The sequence below is a fragment of the Camarhynchus parvulus genome, chromosome 9 (genome assembly GCF_901933205.1).
Source record: "Camarhynchus parvulus chromosome 9, STF_HiC, whole genome shotgun sequence".
In the NCBI taxonomy this organism is placed as follows: domain Eukaryota; kingdom Metazoa; phylum Chordata; class Aves; order Passeriformes; family Thraupidae; genus Camarhynchus; species Camarhynchus parvulus.
In genome coordinates, this window is record NC_044579.1 from 21,604,206 (window position 1) to 21,619,782 (window position 15,577).

The window sequence follows — 15,577 nt, forward strand, 5'->3', positions numbered from 1 at the left end:
TTCATGTACCCATGTGCTCATACTGAATTATATAAAACATTATTATAAAGAACTGATGAGTGCCAACAAATCCATAGTTGTAGTGGCAAAACTGCTTTTGGCCTGTCCTGGCAGACCATCCTGCTAAACTTCATGGCACTCACTTCTGGGTAAAGTCACAGGTGAGTGACTAAGAGTCACTGAAATTCCAAGCTTTGTGACCAACTGCTTTGGATTAAACCTTGGTACTGCAGACATGAGCATAATTCAGGGATGTGATTTCAGAAGAGCTGATCTGTCAGATCGGACCATGCTGCCTCTCCTGAGGCTCACCATCACCCAGGGCAGCCCAGGCCAGAGCCATGGCAGAGACAGGGATTTGCCATCACCTCCTCTTTCCCACTTCACTGGTTCCAGAACCTGTGTTTAACATCCAGGCCAAAACAGAAAAGTGACCCAGATAAACACAAACATCCTATTTCTGCTCACACAAAGGGTCCCCCTGTACAGCCACCTGCACCACTGCATCAACTTCTGGACAGGCAAAAGAATACTATAATTTTAATGATTTAAAATGACCTAAAATTAGAGATTAAATAAAATTTACAACTACACTGATAATATTTTCAAAGCTTCAAAAGTTAATAAAATTTTTTGAACCAATATACTTCATTATACTGAAGACTAATTAAATAGCACCAAAGAGCTCATGTGGCATGTTATTGTTTGTTGCATCAAAATCAACTAACAAAGTGAACAGAAAATTGAAAGTGTTCAGATTTAACAACAGAGTATGGAAAAAATTCCTATTTAAAGGAAAAATAAAGTTGAAGATAAGGTTCTAAAACTCTTTTACTGATAGAAAAAAAATGTACCAGGGTTACTTGATGCAATATATAAGAGAGGAAGAAATGTTTTCATTTGTGTCTAAAGAATGTGAGAAATTGCTCATACTTTTATAAACATTCTATCTGTATGTGTAAGAACACTTTATATGTAATTGTTTGGAGCAACACAAGCTTTATCAGGGTTAGAAAGCAGTGATGTTCAGTACTGTAGAGTCTTTCCTTCTACTGGTGGGAGAAAATGTGATAAAGCCCCAGTGAGTGGAAGTGCTCAGAACAAAGCCCAGCTTTGGTGCAGAGGCAGAACAGGAGCAGTATCAGTTAAGTGAGGCTCACAGCACTGAGTAACCCTCCAGGATCCCTCCACACTCAGACTGAGCTCCTGATCACAGCACAGCCCCAGGCAGGAGTGGGATCACTGCAAACTCACTGCCTGGACAGCAAACTGCTAGCAAAAGTGCTATCAGCACACACTCACTGCTCTCCTGCTAAATACACACTTCCATCCCCATTCCAGGTTTCACAACAGCATGACTGGGACACCCAGCCTCAGTGTGGAGAGCAGGTTGAACGAGAAGTGACATTATGAAATGCTGAGTAGCTTTTTAAATATTAGTAAGCAAGAACAGATTGCGGGGAAGTTTAGCACCACTTGGAAAATAGGGGATCATGGATGCTCCAAACTGAAGTGAAATAATTAGCAAAACACAAATCAAAACCAGTTAGTACTTCTCTGCTCTTACCTTAAGATATTTTCTATGACAATAAGCAAAATCCAAGGCTATCTTAAGGTTTTGATCTTTCGAAGGACCCTTGGCACATCTCCTCCTCACCACCATGCTCTGACAATGCTCAGTTTCTGTATTAACCACACCAGCCAGGCCTGCGTATCTGTGTTTTTACTTTTTCTAACATAACAATCCAATATCAGGAATGTAAACATGGCAAATAAAGAACAAATTTTGTAAAAATAACAAACACACTGCAGATAGCTTCCTGCTTGTTTTCACAAGTAGTTTTCTAAATGATAACCTCTATCTGAGCAAGGCCAAAATAATTCTCATTTCCAGTGTTACTGAACCAACTCTTGAAATTCCCTAGATACCTGGCTAGCAGAAGCACAAAATGAAATCTTTTGCATGGAATCATCCCAGTACAGATTAAACTGTATTACTTCCATATGGCTACTCAGCCTAATGTCTCCTGCATGAGTGGCTTTTTCAGGTGAGGGAGAAGACTCCTCTGCTGGGATGGGAACAAAACAGGAGACTTCTCATCCCCTCCTCAGACCAAGGTCTCTCTGCTGCAGCAGAAGGAGCCATTCCTGGTACCTCCATCTCAAGCACAGTTCAGGATTATTAGGCTTTTACATCCTGTGCTGATATCACAAAGACAAAACAGATGAGAAATTTTCAATTCCAACAGTCCAAACAGTCCAATAGTTACTGCTCCGAGGGTTCAGTGGAGAACCAACACTTCAGACAACAGGGAATGACTGATATTTGAGTCAAAAGGTTTTAGCAGCTCTGTGAGGAGTTACACCTAACATTCTCTGCAGCTCTAAGGTTGTTTTTCTCCCCTCAGTCTTTCAATACTTTATTTTTAGTATCTGTATTTTCAAATCTTGTCATTAAAACTATTACAACACAGCTGAACAAGATGTTAACAATCAGATTTTTGAAACAGATTTAATAATTACACATTCTCAGAGTAAGATGATGGCAAAATATTGCAGCAGATCACCAAGAAGTGAATATCAGTTTACTTGAAAAAGAACTGAGGAGCAGGGAGCCCTAGAGTATTTTGGCACAACACTTTCTGCACACTATAAACTCCCTGACATGCAATATTGCCTCTCTTAAAGGAAGGACAGAACTATAGCTAAGCATAAAAGTTAGAGCACTGAGTTAGGCATTAAAGAATACAAATATGCTGCAAGAAGGATGAGGAATTACTGCCTACAAAAAACCCCACAGATTCCCAAACAGTACCCACAAACTGCAAGCAAGGATACAATGAGGCACAAGACTTGCAGAGCACAGAACTACTTACCTATGACAACCTTGTCAGACAGATGTGTTCAAGCAACTGCTAATATTAAAAAATACTGTGTTTGAAACTATACAACTATTTATTGATAAGAATCAGCATGAGAGAAATAACATACATCTCTAAGGAGGCAGGAAATTTAATGAGCTCTCTCCAAGGGAAAAACGCTGAGATATTTTTTTTCAAGCTGAACACGTCCCCTAGGTTTGCTACCCATGCACAGGCTGATGAGCCTCGGCCAGAGGAATGTGACACCACAGGACGATCCCAGCCCCTCCACCATGCCAGCACAAGTGTCTGCTGCACACGGCTGTGTTATTACATTGCAGGAACACACTCCAACAACAGTGGGGTTATACAGTACAAAACATGAGCAACAGGCCTCGCGGGATGCGTAAGAAAACAAAAAATAATACTTTCCCATTCTTTTACCAAAGTTCATTAGTCCTATAGAACTAAAGCTGTTCTTTACTAGCAAATGCAGTTATCTCACTTGGTATCTGAGAAGCTTAAATACTAACCTAACATAGTATTCTACGTCTGTGGCCCTTTCTTCTCTCTCCTTAAAACACAGAGGATTACCCTTGTAAAGAACCACATAAGTAAAAAATTCGAGGTATCTAACACGGTTCGTAATGGTCAGAACTTCCCAGCCCTATGCTCAAAGCAGCCACAACCCGATCTTCACTCGGACTCAAGGCGGAGAGAACAACAATCTTAAAAAATAATATCATTAAAAGAAGTAGAAAAGGCCAGCATTGAGAGCCTGGGGCGAAGCCACCGACAGACACCTGTGCAGTGAAGAGAACAGGGGCCCTGGTGCCGCTTCCAGACCCGGCCCTCGAGCACAGCCCACCCGGGGGCCCGGCCGCAGCACTGGGCCCTAGCTCGGGCTCTCGCCGCTGCCCCGGCCCGGGGACCCCCCGTTCCCGCCGGCGGCCCCCGCCCTGCCCCGGCCGCGCCGCTCCAGGGCCGCGGCCTAAAGATGGCGGAGGCGGCCGCGCTTCCCCGGCTGCTCCCCCGCCCCGCCCGACACTGAGCCGCACTCACCGCCCAGCCAGCCTCTCGTACGGGGACTCCGCGCCCCACCGACACCTCACCGCCCGCCTCGTCCTCCTAGCTCCGGCAAACTCCGCCGCCGCCGCCGCCTCACGACCCGCGGCCGCCCGCCATCTTCCCTCCGCCTCCCCCGCCAGCAGCGCACGCGCCCCACGCCCGCGCGCACGCGCACTACGTCAGGGCGCGCGGGCGGGGGCGCCTCTCCTGAAGGGCCCCGGGCGGCAACGCGCGTGCGCACCGGGGGTGGGGCGGGGCGCGCGCCGCTTCCGCGAGCCGACCCGGCCGGCGCACCAATCACAGGGCGAAGGCGCGCAGAGCTGCGCGCATGCGCAGAGTGCCCGGTGGAGCCGTCCCGCGTGTGGCGGGGGCTGAGGGGGCGCCGAGGGTCCCTCAGAGCCGCCGGGCCGGGACCCTCCTCCGGACACTGCCAGGACCCGCCGGGCTGGGATCTATCCCCGCACACTCCCGGGACCCGCCGGGCTGGGATCTGCCTCCGGACACTGCCAGGACCCGCCGGGCTGGCATCTGCCGCCGGACATTGCTGGGACCCGCCGGGCTGGGATCTGCCCCCGGACACTCCCGGGACCCCCGGGCCAGCCGGATCCAGCTTGCCAAAAGAGGCATTGCCGGCTGCCAGAGCGATCATTGCTTCCGGGCACGGCCGTGTTATGCGCCGCTCTGTGATAGTTCTGCCACGCTCACCAAACGCCCAGGAGCTTCAAGACACTCCGCCTCCTCTCTGGAGGTGTTTAAGATTGGAGGCGGCACTCAGTGCCGTGGTATAGGTGACAGGGTGTTCGCTCGGAGGTTGGACTCGATCACAGAGGTCTTTTCAAACATAAACGATTCCGTGATTCCTTGCTCCTCTCCCCCTTCCCGGGCTTCAAAACACAAGCAAAACCTACTAATCTCAAGGCTCGTAATAATCTATTTGTGTAGGATAGTGCAAACTCCTGAGATCATTTACAGATCACTAGGTCTGTTACACTCCTCCTAAGCATGCTTACAAAAGCATCATCAAGTAGTAACACGAGTGTAGATAGAGAGGTGCAGAATGGCTTTTTTCCCAGAATTAGTTGTGATTAAGACCTAAGAGTCTGTGTGTTTAGATTAAAATATCTCATCTTCTGTTCTGCTTGAACAGAAATATTTTACGGAGCGAATCCAGTTCAGCAGGAGCAGCTTCTGGGAAGCATATGCTGTATCAAAAGGGGACACTAAGCTTTATAAAATAAAGATTTGCCACCTTGGTTTTTCTTCCTCAGGTATAATTATTCTGACCCTGGTAAAGTTGCATATGTGGGTTTATAGGCTTGGAGGAGCCAATGCCACCCCAGCTCATACACAAATCTGTCTGAAGTACTGTGCTCCAGGTGAGGTGAGCTAACAGTTGTCACACACCAGTACAGCCTCTCAGCACAGCAGCAACATTACACTTTTAGTAATATTTTATTTCTCTCCCTTTTGCAAGATCAGTGAGACTATTGCTTATTATCACAAATACACAAATAATCTTAACACATCTGTCTGCCTCTTTCTCCCAACATTCTTTCCTGCAAAATTTTCCTTCTTTCAGGTGTGGTGGTACAATTACAAGACTTGAAAGGGCTTGTTTAAGAAGCTTATCCTACACAAAAGAACATTCCTTTCAAATAAAAGCTAACAATCTGTGAATCTCCCAGCAGCTGAGCTCAGGCAGCACTGGGTGTGTGACCCCCACAGGCTGCACCAGGAGCCAGCCCTCCACTGTGTCACATTATTTATGGTTTGGTTTCATCTCAGTATTAGGACAGTTATAAAGAGTCCATCCCTCTGGAGCTGGATACTTGGCTGTGCTAACATCTAAATTATTTGGTTTCTTCACCTTTTTCTTTCTGTAGCAGGATAAAGATTGGATGTCTGCAATGGCACAGAACAGGGGAGCAGAGAGGGAGATGCTGCCTCAGTGCTTTCTCACTGTGATTGTAGTCACACCTCTGATCTGTCCTAAACTGCACTGGGGTTATTACACTCTCAGAGTTCCCAGATCTCCAGGATATATTCATTAAAAAGCTCCTCATTAACAAAATCATAATATGTACCTAATATTTATAAAACACACAACTTTAATTTAAAATACCTTTTAATTTACACTAAACAATAATAGAAAAATATTGAAGCTGTAAAAATTCACTGTCCCAATCAAACAATAAAACAAACAAACAAAAAACACCACAGATATTGAGGCTGCTCGTCACTGAACCTTCTGAGAACCAAGAACAAGTTTCTGCATCCTTTAGAAGTTCCTAAAAAACACAAAATCACATCCACATTTCTGCTAAAAACCAAAAACATTGAAAATTTACAGCCTGGGGAGAGGGATTAGGGAAGAAACAAATACTTGAGCCACTGGGAAAAGGCCTTTCAGGTTCTTTGCTCTCACAATTCAGGGGGTCCTTGCCAACATATACATGGAACAAACCAAAAGGACAATGCTGATCCCCAGTCTGAATGCACCTGTGGCAACACAGCACTGGAGCACCCTGCATCCACAACTACCCTGGCTCAGCTGGGAGCTGGACTGATCCAGAAGGCTGAGAAACAGCCCAGGTCCTCAGGATTCTGTGCTCAGATAAAGGGGCTGAGGGTTACCCTTAATACTGGAAGCTGCGTTTAGTCTGGATGTCGTCGAGAATCTGTTGTAATTCTTCATCTTCAAAGCGGCCCTCCAGGCTGCAAGGGAACAGCAATAAGGAGACATTAAAGGTTTCAGAAATGATCTCCCTTGATTCATTTCAGTCATAACTCTCTCCTGTCTGTCTCAACACACCACCACCCACCTGTGTGATACCCAGGAACCACCTGTAACATCTCTGTAAGAAGAGTGCTCTAATCCCTATGCACTGCTTCTTCTTTACATGACAAAACTCCATTCTTCCCAGAACCTTCTGCTGAGTAATTTCAAAATGTGTTTTCAAAAATGGCAAGGCAGGTGTAAGCAGACCTCTAAACGAAGTCCATGTAGCTGAATGCTCATAAGCCAGTCCATTCTTGCTATGAAATCTTAACACAAAATCATGGAATGGTTTGGGTTGGAAGGGACCTTGAAGATCATCTAATTCCACTCCCTGCCATGGATAGGGACACATTGCACTAGACCAGGTTGTTCAGAGCCCCATCCAGCCTGGCCTTGGCCACCTCCAGGGATCCAGGGGCAGCCACAGCTTCTCTGGGCACTCTGTGCCAGGGCCTCACGTCCCACACAGGGATGAATTTCTCTCTAGTATCTAATTTAAATCTACTCTCAGTTGAAGTCATTCCCTTGTCCTGTCACTACTCCTGTAAAAAGTCTCTTTCCATCTTTCTTGTAGGCTCTTTCCAGGCACTGGGAGCCCACAATTAGGTCATCCCAAAGCCTTCCCTTTTATATAATGACAAATAAGGAAGAAACTGTAATTCAGATGAATGTTTCATTCCCTCCTCTATCTCAGGCCAGGAGGTAACCAATCAAGACATGAAGAAGCTACTGCTCTCCCCTACATTATCCACAAAACAGTTCATTTGCTCCAATGGAAAAAACTCCAAGGAACACAAACACAGCCAGCTAAGAACCCAAATTTAAGAGGTTTACACTTGATCCAGTAAAAGCTCTCAGAAGTGCATTAGGGACATGTACAAAGTGTGTTGCTGTCAGATCAGTGGGCAGGGGAAGAAAGACCAAAACCAAATGTTTTTCCAGCAAGGGAGTTGGATTGAAGAGAGGGTACCAGGGCATGGCTGGCCTTAGGTCACAGGGAAGTGACAGCAGCCTTTGTACAATGTGTAAATGCTTACCTAGGAATCAGAGCTTTTGCTTCCTCGGCTGTCTCAGGACACAAGTTAGCCAAACATGCCAGTTCAAATTTATGGAGCTTCTTCTGCAGCAGTAAGCTGTAAGGGAACACAACAATTTGATGAGATTACAAGACAGAAATATAAAGGGGCTTAAACTGAAGCAAATGCTTCTCTTTTTGCACACTGCTTCTGGCATTGAAGTAATTTTTTTCCAGCAGAAAAGACTCGTTATATAAATGCATAAAGGAAAAAATAAAACCCTATCTGCTAACTCCACTTCCCCTGAATTATTCTGCAAGGTCTAGAAAATCCTCCTGTTTAATGCAATCAGCTGTCAGTGAAATACTGAAAACAAAGCACTTCAGAAGGCTTGACCTGGACAAAGCATAACCCTCCATCAAGAACTTCTTGCCTCATTAGGAAAACAAAAGACTCAATTAAAGAACAAATCACTCAACACCACTAAGATGTACTTTTGTTAAAAAATGCTGGTGTTAGAATGGTAGGTGCTGCTGCCTATTTCTTGTCCCCAGCAAACCTCTCCTGTCGAAAAGCATGTTGAGTTAACATTCAGGCAACGTAGTCAAACCTCCACTCAACACTCACTGCAACTGGCTCAGCAATAGAAGCAAGAAAGGCTCTTTTGCAAGGTTTTATTCCAGCGAAGTAACACAGTAGCTGAAGGGAAACCAGGCTAGAAGGAGAGTGAACCACGTAGAGCAGGCAGCTAAAGAAGGGGAAGAAGTGGGAGTGGGAGCCAAGGGCTGAGCTCCAGGGAAAGAGGGGTGGCCAGCAGGGATGCCAAGCCAGTAAGGAGACAGGGGAAGGAGAAACCAGAGGAAGTTATGACACAAAGGTGCATTTGGGAGTCTGTTTTTTCCCCCAGGAGGGCTAACTCTATGGTGAGTAGTTACTGATGTTTCCAGAGCTGGGGACTTGGGACTGACCAAGGGGAGAGAGTTCAGGGGATACTACATGTGAAAAACACCAATCACTTGTTTTTAAAATTTTAAAAGTCTAATAGTAATAAAATGGTTATAAAAATAGTAATATAATTAGAGTAATAATAATTTGGACAATTTGAATTAGGACAATATGAGACAATAGAAACAAAGAATTATGGATGTCTGGGTACCTTTTTCTGGGCAACATAAGCCCGAGAAAGGACACCCGTTAACAGAGGATTAACCCTTAAAAACAATAACCTGTTGCATATTCATACACCTCATACATGATGCATAAATTCCATTCAAACACAGGATTCTGTCTGGTCAGCGTCAGCTTCTTCCTCTGAATCCTAATGCTCCTTCAAGGCAGGAAGAAGTTTGTTTCTTCTGATAAGAGGGCAATAAATTCTTTCTCTCTGAAAGACTCAGGTGTCCTGTGGCTGCTATCTTGCTGCGAGTCCTTTCTTTAAAAAAAGTATCCTACATAGCATCGTTTCTATTTTAACACTTTTTATAACCCAAAACTATATTTAACACACTACTTAAGAGAATTAACACAGCATTACTTTCTAACACAACACATATAATATTCATTTTAATATTTGCGAAAAGCCAATCATAAAACACGCATTTTTCACACTACTTGTTTAAAAGTTACACACTTTTAAACAAGCAGTGTTTTTTTTAAAAACAAAAAGTTACAGACTTTTGTAAAGCAGGACCACTGTGAGGGATCCAGTTCTGTAACAAGGTGCTTGTTCCACCCTGACATTCCCGCTCACCTGCGCACGCTGGCGATGGTCTCGCGGTTTTTGAAGCGGCTGAAGCGCGCTGTGTAGTTCAGGGTTTTCATGAACACTTCTGACAGCTCCTGCTCATCCTCCGCGCTCTCGTTCTGCTGCTTGCGGTGCTCCAGCAGCATGTGCACCTCGGAATTCAGCAGAGTTTCCGCAGTTTCAAATTCTGCAGGGTGAATGAGGGAATGGCAGCACGGAAAAGGGGGTTTGGAAAGGGGAATTGCACAAGTTTGGTGTGTAATTTAGATCTGGGTAATAAAGAAGTGAAAATGTCTTTCATGGCAGTTGTGTGAGCTCTTTCACCAATGACTGGGCAGCATTTCATACTGAAAATGCTGATAAAAACTACACTTGGAATGACAGCCCAAGGTGTTTGTCTTTTTGACCATATATTTTACACTTACAGCCCTAACATTCAGATTTTTTCATATTTGCAGTATGTTTTCTTCACCGATTTTGGCAGAAGTAATGCATGACTTGATACAGAAAAAAATATTTAGAACTCTAAAACTCCACAAAATTCAGAAGTGATGCCACAGTCTTCAGAAGTCTCTGAGCTCTTGAAGTAAATATGAATGCTGTTGAATATTTTTAAAAGGCTTCATTTACTTGAAAAGTTAATTGACTTACTGAAATTTTATTATCAGAAAAAAAAAATTTAACCAATCTTAAAAATTCTCCCCCTCCCTTTAGCCAACTTTGTATTCATCCATCATCACCATAATCACTGTATGTATTCCAATTACAAGAACATCTTTCAACATCACAGTATGAGCTGTTCAAAGCAACAGGGTCAGAAGCTGCATCCCAGAGTGCCCAACAGCACTGTTTTATACGAGCAGATACAGGGATTGCTAGAAAGGGGCTGGCAACTCTTATTTTGCACTGAGCAGTAAATCAGCTTGGGCTGAACATGAGATTTTAGCATTAAAAAGCCTGAAAAAATAGTCTTTCAGAATTTCCCTATTGTTCATAAATCAACAATGCAGCAATGCAGCATGGTGTCCATTTCTCCCCCCTCCTTTTTTTTTCAGGGTGACTGTGAGGTGTAAACACATTTCTAGAATTTATATTGAAATTATTTTCTGAAAAAAAAAATACACAGACAATAAATGTCCCTAGTTACCAACTCTGGATCTGGACAGCTGATTTCCTAACTGTAGCAGTATTCACAGATTTCCAAAACTGCTTAGGTTGGAAGGGACCTTACAGCCCATCCAGTTCCACCCCTGCCATGGGCAGGACACCTTCCACTGTCCCAGGTGCTCCAAGCCCTGTCCAGCCTGGCCTTGGGCACTGCCAGGGATCCAGGGGCAGCCACAGCTGCTCTGGGCACCCTGTGCCAGGGCCTCACCACCTGCTGTCACAGGGAAGAACTCCTGTGTCAACAAACATCACTGAAAAAGCTTATATAAAAAAACCAATAACCTTTTCACTATAATCTGACAGGCCTTTTTTTTTTTTTTTAAATACCCGACACACACGCAGCGGCCCACCTAAGAACCACCATATCCTAAAAATCACGAGATCCTTAAATATATACAAATCATTTATTATCCTGATTTTTAACACTCGGGGGCTTAGTAGCTGCTGGAGGGGCGGTGAGCAGCGCTCCGGTCCAAGGAGCCGCTCGGCGAGGCTCGCACCCTCACAGGCGGCCGCTGCCGGCCCCCAGCCACCACCCGACCCCCGAGCCCGGGCTCCTCGCCGCCTCGCTCGCACCTTTGGGGAAGACGAGCTGCGAGGCGTCCTCCTCCACGTCTGCCGTCCGCGGGTCGCTGCCGCCCGCCGCCATCACCGGAAAGCCACGGCGGAAAGGGCGGCCCCGCCTCACGGGAGGGCGGGCGGCTCTCTGGGCGGGGAAGGGAACGGCTCTGCCCGGGTGAAGGCTGAGGGCACTGCCCGGGTGAGGGGCAGGAACGGCTCTGCCCGGGTGAAGGCTGAGGGCACTGCCCGGGTGAGGGGCAGGAACGGCTCTGCCCGGGTGAGGGCTGAGGGCACTGCCCGGGTGAGGGGCAGGAACGGCTCTGCGCGGGCGAGGGGCAAGAACGGCTCTGCCCGAGCGAGGGCTGAGGGCTCTGCCCCGAGTGAGGGGAGGGAACGGCACTGCTCCGGGTGAGGGCTGACGGCTCTGCCCACCATGAGGGCTGAAGGCACTGCCCGGGTGAGGGGCGGGAACGGCTCAGCCCGGATGATGGGCTGAGGGCTCTGCTCCGGATGATGGGCTGAGGGCTCTGCCCCGGGTGATGGGCTGAGGGCTCTGCCCTGGGTGAGGGGCGGGAATGACTCTCCCCGGATGAGGGGCTGAGGGCTCTGCCCGGGTGAGGGCTGAGGGCTCTGCCCACCATGAGGGCTGAGGGCGCGGCTCCTTCTCCCTCTCTCTGAAGGGCAGGGGGCCGGTTCTACCCTGAGCGCTGCTGAGGATAAAAGAGCTCGGTTGCCGCTGTGGGGCACTGAGGGGAAACAGCGGGAGCAGGAAGGCTGAGTGCTCTCCCAACAAAACAGCTCTCAGAAGTGTGTTTGAGCTCGTTTAGTAATTAGCTGCTTTTAGAGAGGGAAAGCAGTGGGATGCTGAACGTGTTATGTATGAACAGAGCTGTCACAAATAGCTGTGACAGACCAAGACACTGCAAGTCCCTACCAGGAGGGTGTAGCCAGGTGGGGGTCGGCCTCTTCTCACAGGCGACAGGACGAGAGGACACGGTATTAAGATGGGCCAGGGGAAGTTTAGACTGAATATCACAAAGGATTTCTTCACTGAAAGGGTGGTTGGACATTGGAGTGGGCTGCCCAGGGAGGTGCTGGGGTCACTGTCCCTGGAGGCATTTAAGGAAAGACTGGAGGTGGCCCTCAGTGCCATGGTCTGGTTGACATGGTGGTGTTCGCTCAAAGGTTGGACTCGATGATCTCAGAAGTCTTTTCCAAAATAATCAATTCTGTGATCGTGAAGCCAAAGTCTTACAAGGCACGAACCAGGGCCCGAGAGCAGGAGTGTGGGGACACTGAGGGAAACAGCACTTGTCCTTCACATAAGCGAACTCTTCTGCTCTGTCCTTTAGGAATTTACCAAAGAGCTCAAAGCTGCACTGGTGCCCCTTACCAGACTGTACAGCAGCATCCATCTGCCCAAGAGCACCTGAGGACACTGAGGCATCAGAAGCATCTTCATTCACAGCAGTGGATCAGGCAGCTACAACCAGCTCCATTTCACTACCAGAACATTCTCCAGCTGGACAGCAAACCCTAACCTTAGGAAAACCTTGACTGTGCCAGAATTTCTATCTAGCTCACTGTGATTAATAGACCTTGGACTGTAAGGAGGGAATATTGATATCACAAATAACACACTTCATAAGGAAGGTTAATTTTCAGACTATCCAGAAGCAATCTACAGACCCCTAAAAGTCGTAGGCGGGCTGAAAATTAAGATAATTCTCCCAACACTGCCAGCTAAATAACTTATGGAGCAGTGTTTTCCCTAGGGAGATCACATGTAAGTGCCTAACCTAAGACTCTTAAAGTAATCATCTTATCAGCCCGTACTATGTCATCCTGTGCCCTAAAGAAAGACAAAAATAGACTGTTGAAGGATTTATGTTGAAAACACTCCTGTTCTCATAAACTTGTATCTGAGCCTAGGTGAATGGTTTCCTGCATGCTGGGAAAAAGAATGAATTAAAAATGAATTAGAAGAATATGAAGAGATCAAATAATAGATTTTTTAATATTTGTTATCTGGATAATGAGCATAGGAAAGAAATGGATTGGAAAGTAATTTGCTAAGTGATACAAGCAGAAAGACATTCAGGAAGATGGAATGGAAATATCTTGGGGAACATCTGGCAAATTAAACAATTTCAATTAGGCTTACGAGAAAAGAAAAAAATCCATGCCAGATTGAGGAGAGAAGCATTTAAAATCAGTTGGAATCCTGATGGCTTCTCAAATAACCTGTCAGCTCAGAACATTGTGATTCTCAGAGCAGCAGGTAGCTCACAGAAGTTTAGGTTGTTAATTTCCCTTTTTGTTTTTCCCCAAGGATCCATTCTACTAAAGTATACAAACCCAAGATTTTACAGGTACAGTTAAAGAGGCTATCATGAAAGATTAAATTTATTGTCACTGGTGTGTTTGGTTAAGGTCTCAAGAGCAAAATAAAAATGTTCCTGAATGGAAGCTGCTTCCCCCACTTCTTTTCTTTTTTAAAAGAATTTAAAAAATAAACTTATAAACCCCATAGTAAATATTGTTCAGCTGCTGCAACAATCCGAATGTAGCAGAGTACTTGATCTTTTGTTATTTTTAAAATACACTGGCTTCTTCTTCACTAATAATGACTATTTTGGCATTTCTCAACAAAATAGGCATAGAAAAGCAAGGTGAGCTTGATTAAAATAGTCACTGAGTAAAGGAACTTTCAGGCAGCTTTACTGGTGACATCCTAAAATAAACCTATTGAAAGAAAAGAATACTTGGCCAAATGTAATTAATCATGAACAAAGTCTCTAATATTCCATGCTCCAGGGCAAAAAACTTTCTTTGATCCTTGCTGGAGACAGGTATTGAGGAGCAGATTGTTAGACAGACCTCTCATGGTAATTCCTGTGTAGCCACAGTCTAATCACAGATCCTGGAACAACTCATTGCACCTACACAGACCTTACAAAATGCTCAGCTAAATATCTCCCTGTAATCAAATGTAGGAACAACTAACAAGGATATCCTGTTACCAGCATAAACCTATTTTGTAATATGCTTTCCTTCTAATTCATCAGCAGAAGCAATGTGATTTTTCTAGAAGTTTTTTTATGCTTTCTAGCAGTAATTATGTCTTTTCTGTGGAGTGCCAGGGTGATAGGAGTAGATCCTTGTGGAGATAACCACCCCCTGAGAGCACCGTGTGCCACAGTAGCCAGCATTGCACAGACAGGTGTGATTTCCATCTGTGCATTTAAAGTATAGTTTAGCTCTTCACACCATTTTACCTTTATTTTTACTCCATTTAAAATTATATATCCAAAACCATAATGAACAAATATGTATGAGCAAAGTAAAGTTATATTAATATCCAATAATAAAGTCATAGTAAGACTCTGAATGCAAAACTACACGATCTGTTAAGTTTTTAAATACATATATGACATTATCAACTGGTTGTGTAATACATAATTTATGCCAGAATTAATCTGACTCTAGGAGCAGTCTAGCTGACCATAGAAAAAATATGGCTCAATAATCTGGATATTGTTCAATTTGTAGAATTATGTACTTTAAAGAACATGGTAGCAATACTCTTCTGTGCTTGCTGTATTCTGAGAGCGATCATCAAATATATTCACAGACTGTGGCAAAACCATCTCAGGAACTTCCCTATCCTACTGCTCCATGGCCTATCAGTGTACATGTTAATTTATTGAGCTGTATAGGTAAGTGTTCTGATTTTCATTTTTATCTTCAAGATAAAAATGGCATTTCTCCATCACAGATAAAAGAAATTTCTCTTTTGTGTTTAAAAAAAATGCTAGTATTCTTCCTTTGAAGTACCCTCTAGAAGTTTCTGCTAATCTTTCTGTAATTTGGTTTGGTGCTAAATGACAAATTCATTTTGTTTCTTATTTCAAACAGAAGTAACAACAGAAGAAACTGATTCCAGGAGAATTCTCCTGGTTTATATTTAGCCTGGATTGACCTATTTCAGTGTGCAGTCACATGCACACCCTTCTACCTGGCCTCATCCTCCCTGTGAGCTGCTGAGTTTTCCTGTGGTCACAGAATGCAATGGGCATGGAAGAACCTCTGATGAAAGACAGCAGGCAAAGATTTTATGTCTGATTCAATAGGAAACCAAAAAAAATCAAGTAGGAAAAGTATATGACACTAAAATACACAAATTAAGCCACTGTATTACTGCCAACAAAGCAGAGAGAACACACTTGGTAATTCCCCTGGGATAGCAAGGATATGGGTAACTCAGAATTCACAAAGAAATGCAGCTGGAATTCACCTGGAAATCACATTAGTCACAGCACCCAGCTCACATTGCCTAAGGGTTTGACTTTCTAGCCTTCCTAGCACCAGCACCTGAAAA

The 15,577-nt window shown here is 44.9% G+C and overlaps 2 protein-coding genes across 4 annotated transcripts in view; both read right to left on the minus strand.

Moving 5' to 3' along the window:
- WDR33 (WD repeat domain 33) overlaps positions 1-4,066 on the minus strand; it is a 69,667-nt gene extending 65,601 nt beyond the window's left edge. For both annotated transcript variants that reach the window (XM_030954841.1, XM_030954842.1), the window contains exon 1: positions 3,924-4,066. The gene's annotated coding sequence lies outside the window, so the exon portion shown is untranslated. The remainder of the gene's footprint in view (positions 1-3,923) is intronic.
- Positions 4,067-6,036: 1,970 nt separating this feature from the next.
- POLR2D (RNA polymerase II subunit D) lies at positions 6,037-11,338 on the minus strand. 2 transcript variants are annotated; one of them, XM_030954365.1, is made up of 5 exons: positions 11,212-11,313; positions 9,475-9,655; positions 7,746-7,841; positions 6,564-6,644; positions 6,037-6,217 (listed from the first exon to the last, which is right to left on the minus strand). In XM_030954365.1, exons 1-4 carry the CDS (start codon positions 11,282-11,284, stop codon positions 6,566-6,568), a joined length of 429 nt encoding a protein of 142 aa, XP_030810225.1. In that variant the 5' UTR covers positions 11,285-11,313; the 3' UTR covers positions 6,037-6,217; positions 6,564-6,565. The 2 variants fall into 2 exon arrangements, with proteins under 2 accessions (XP_030810225.1, XP_030810226.1); XM_030954366.1 differs by having other exon boundaries at positions 6,037-6,644; positions 11,212-11,338.
- Between the last annotated feature and the right edge of the window lie 4,239 nt (positions 11,339-15,577).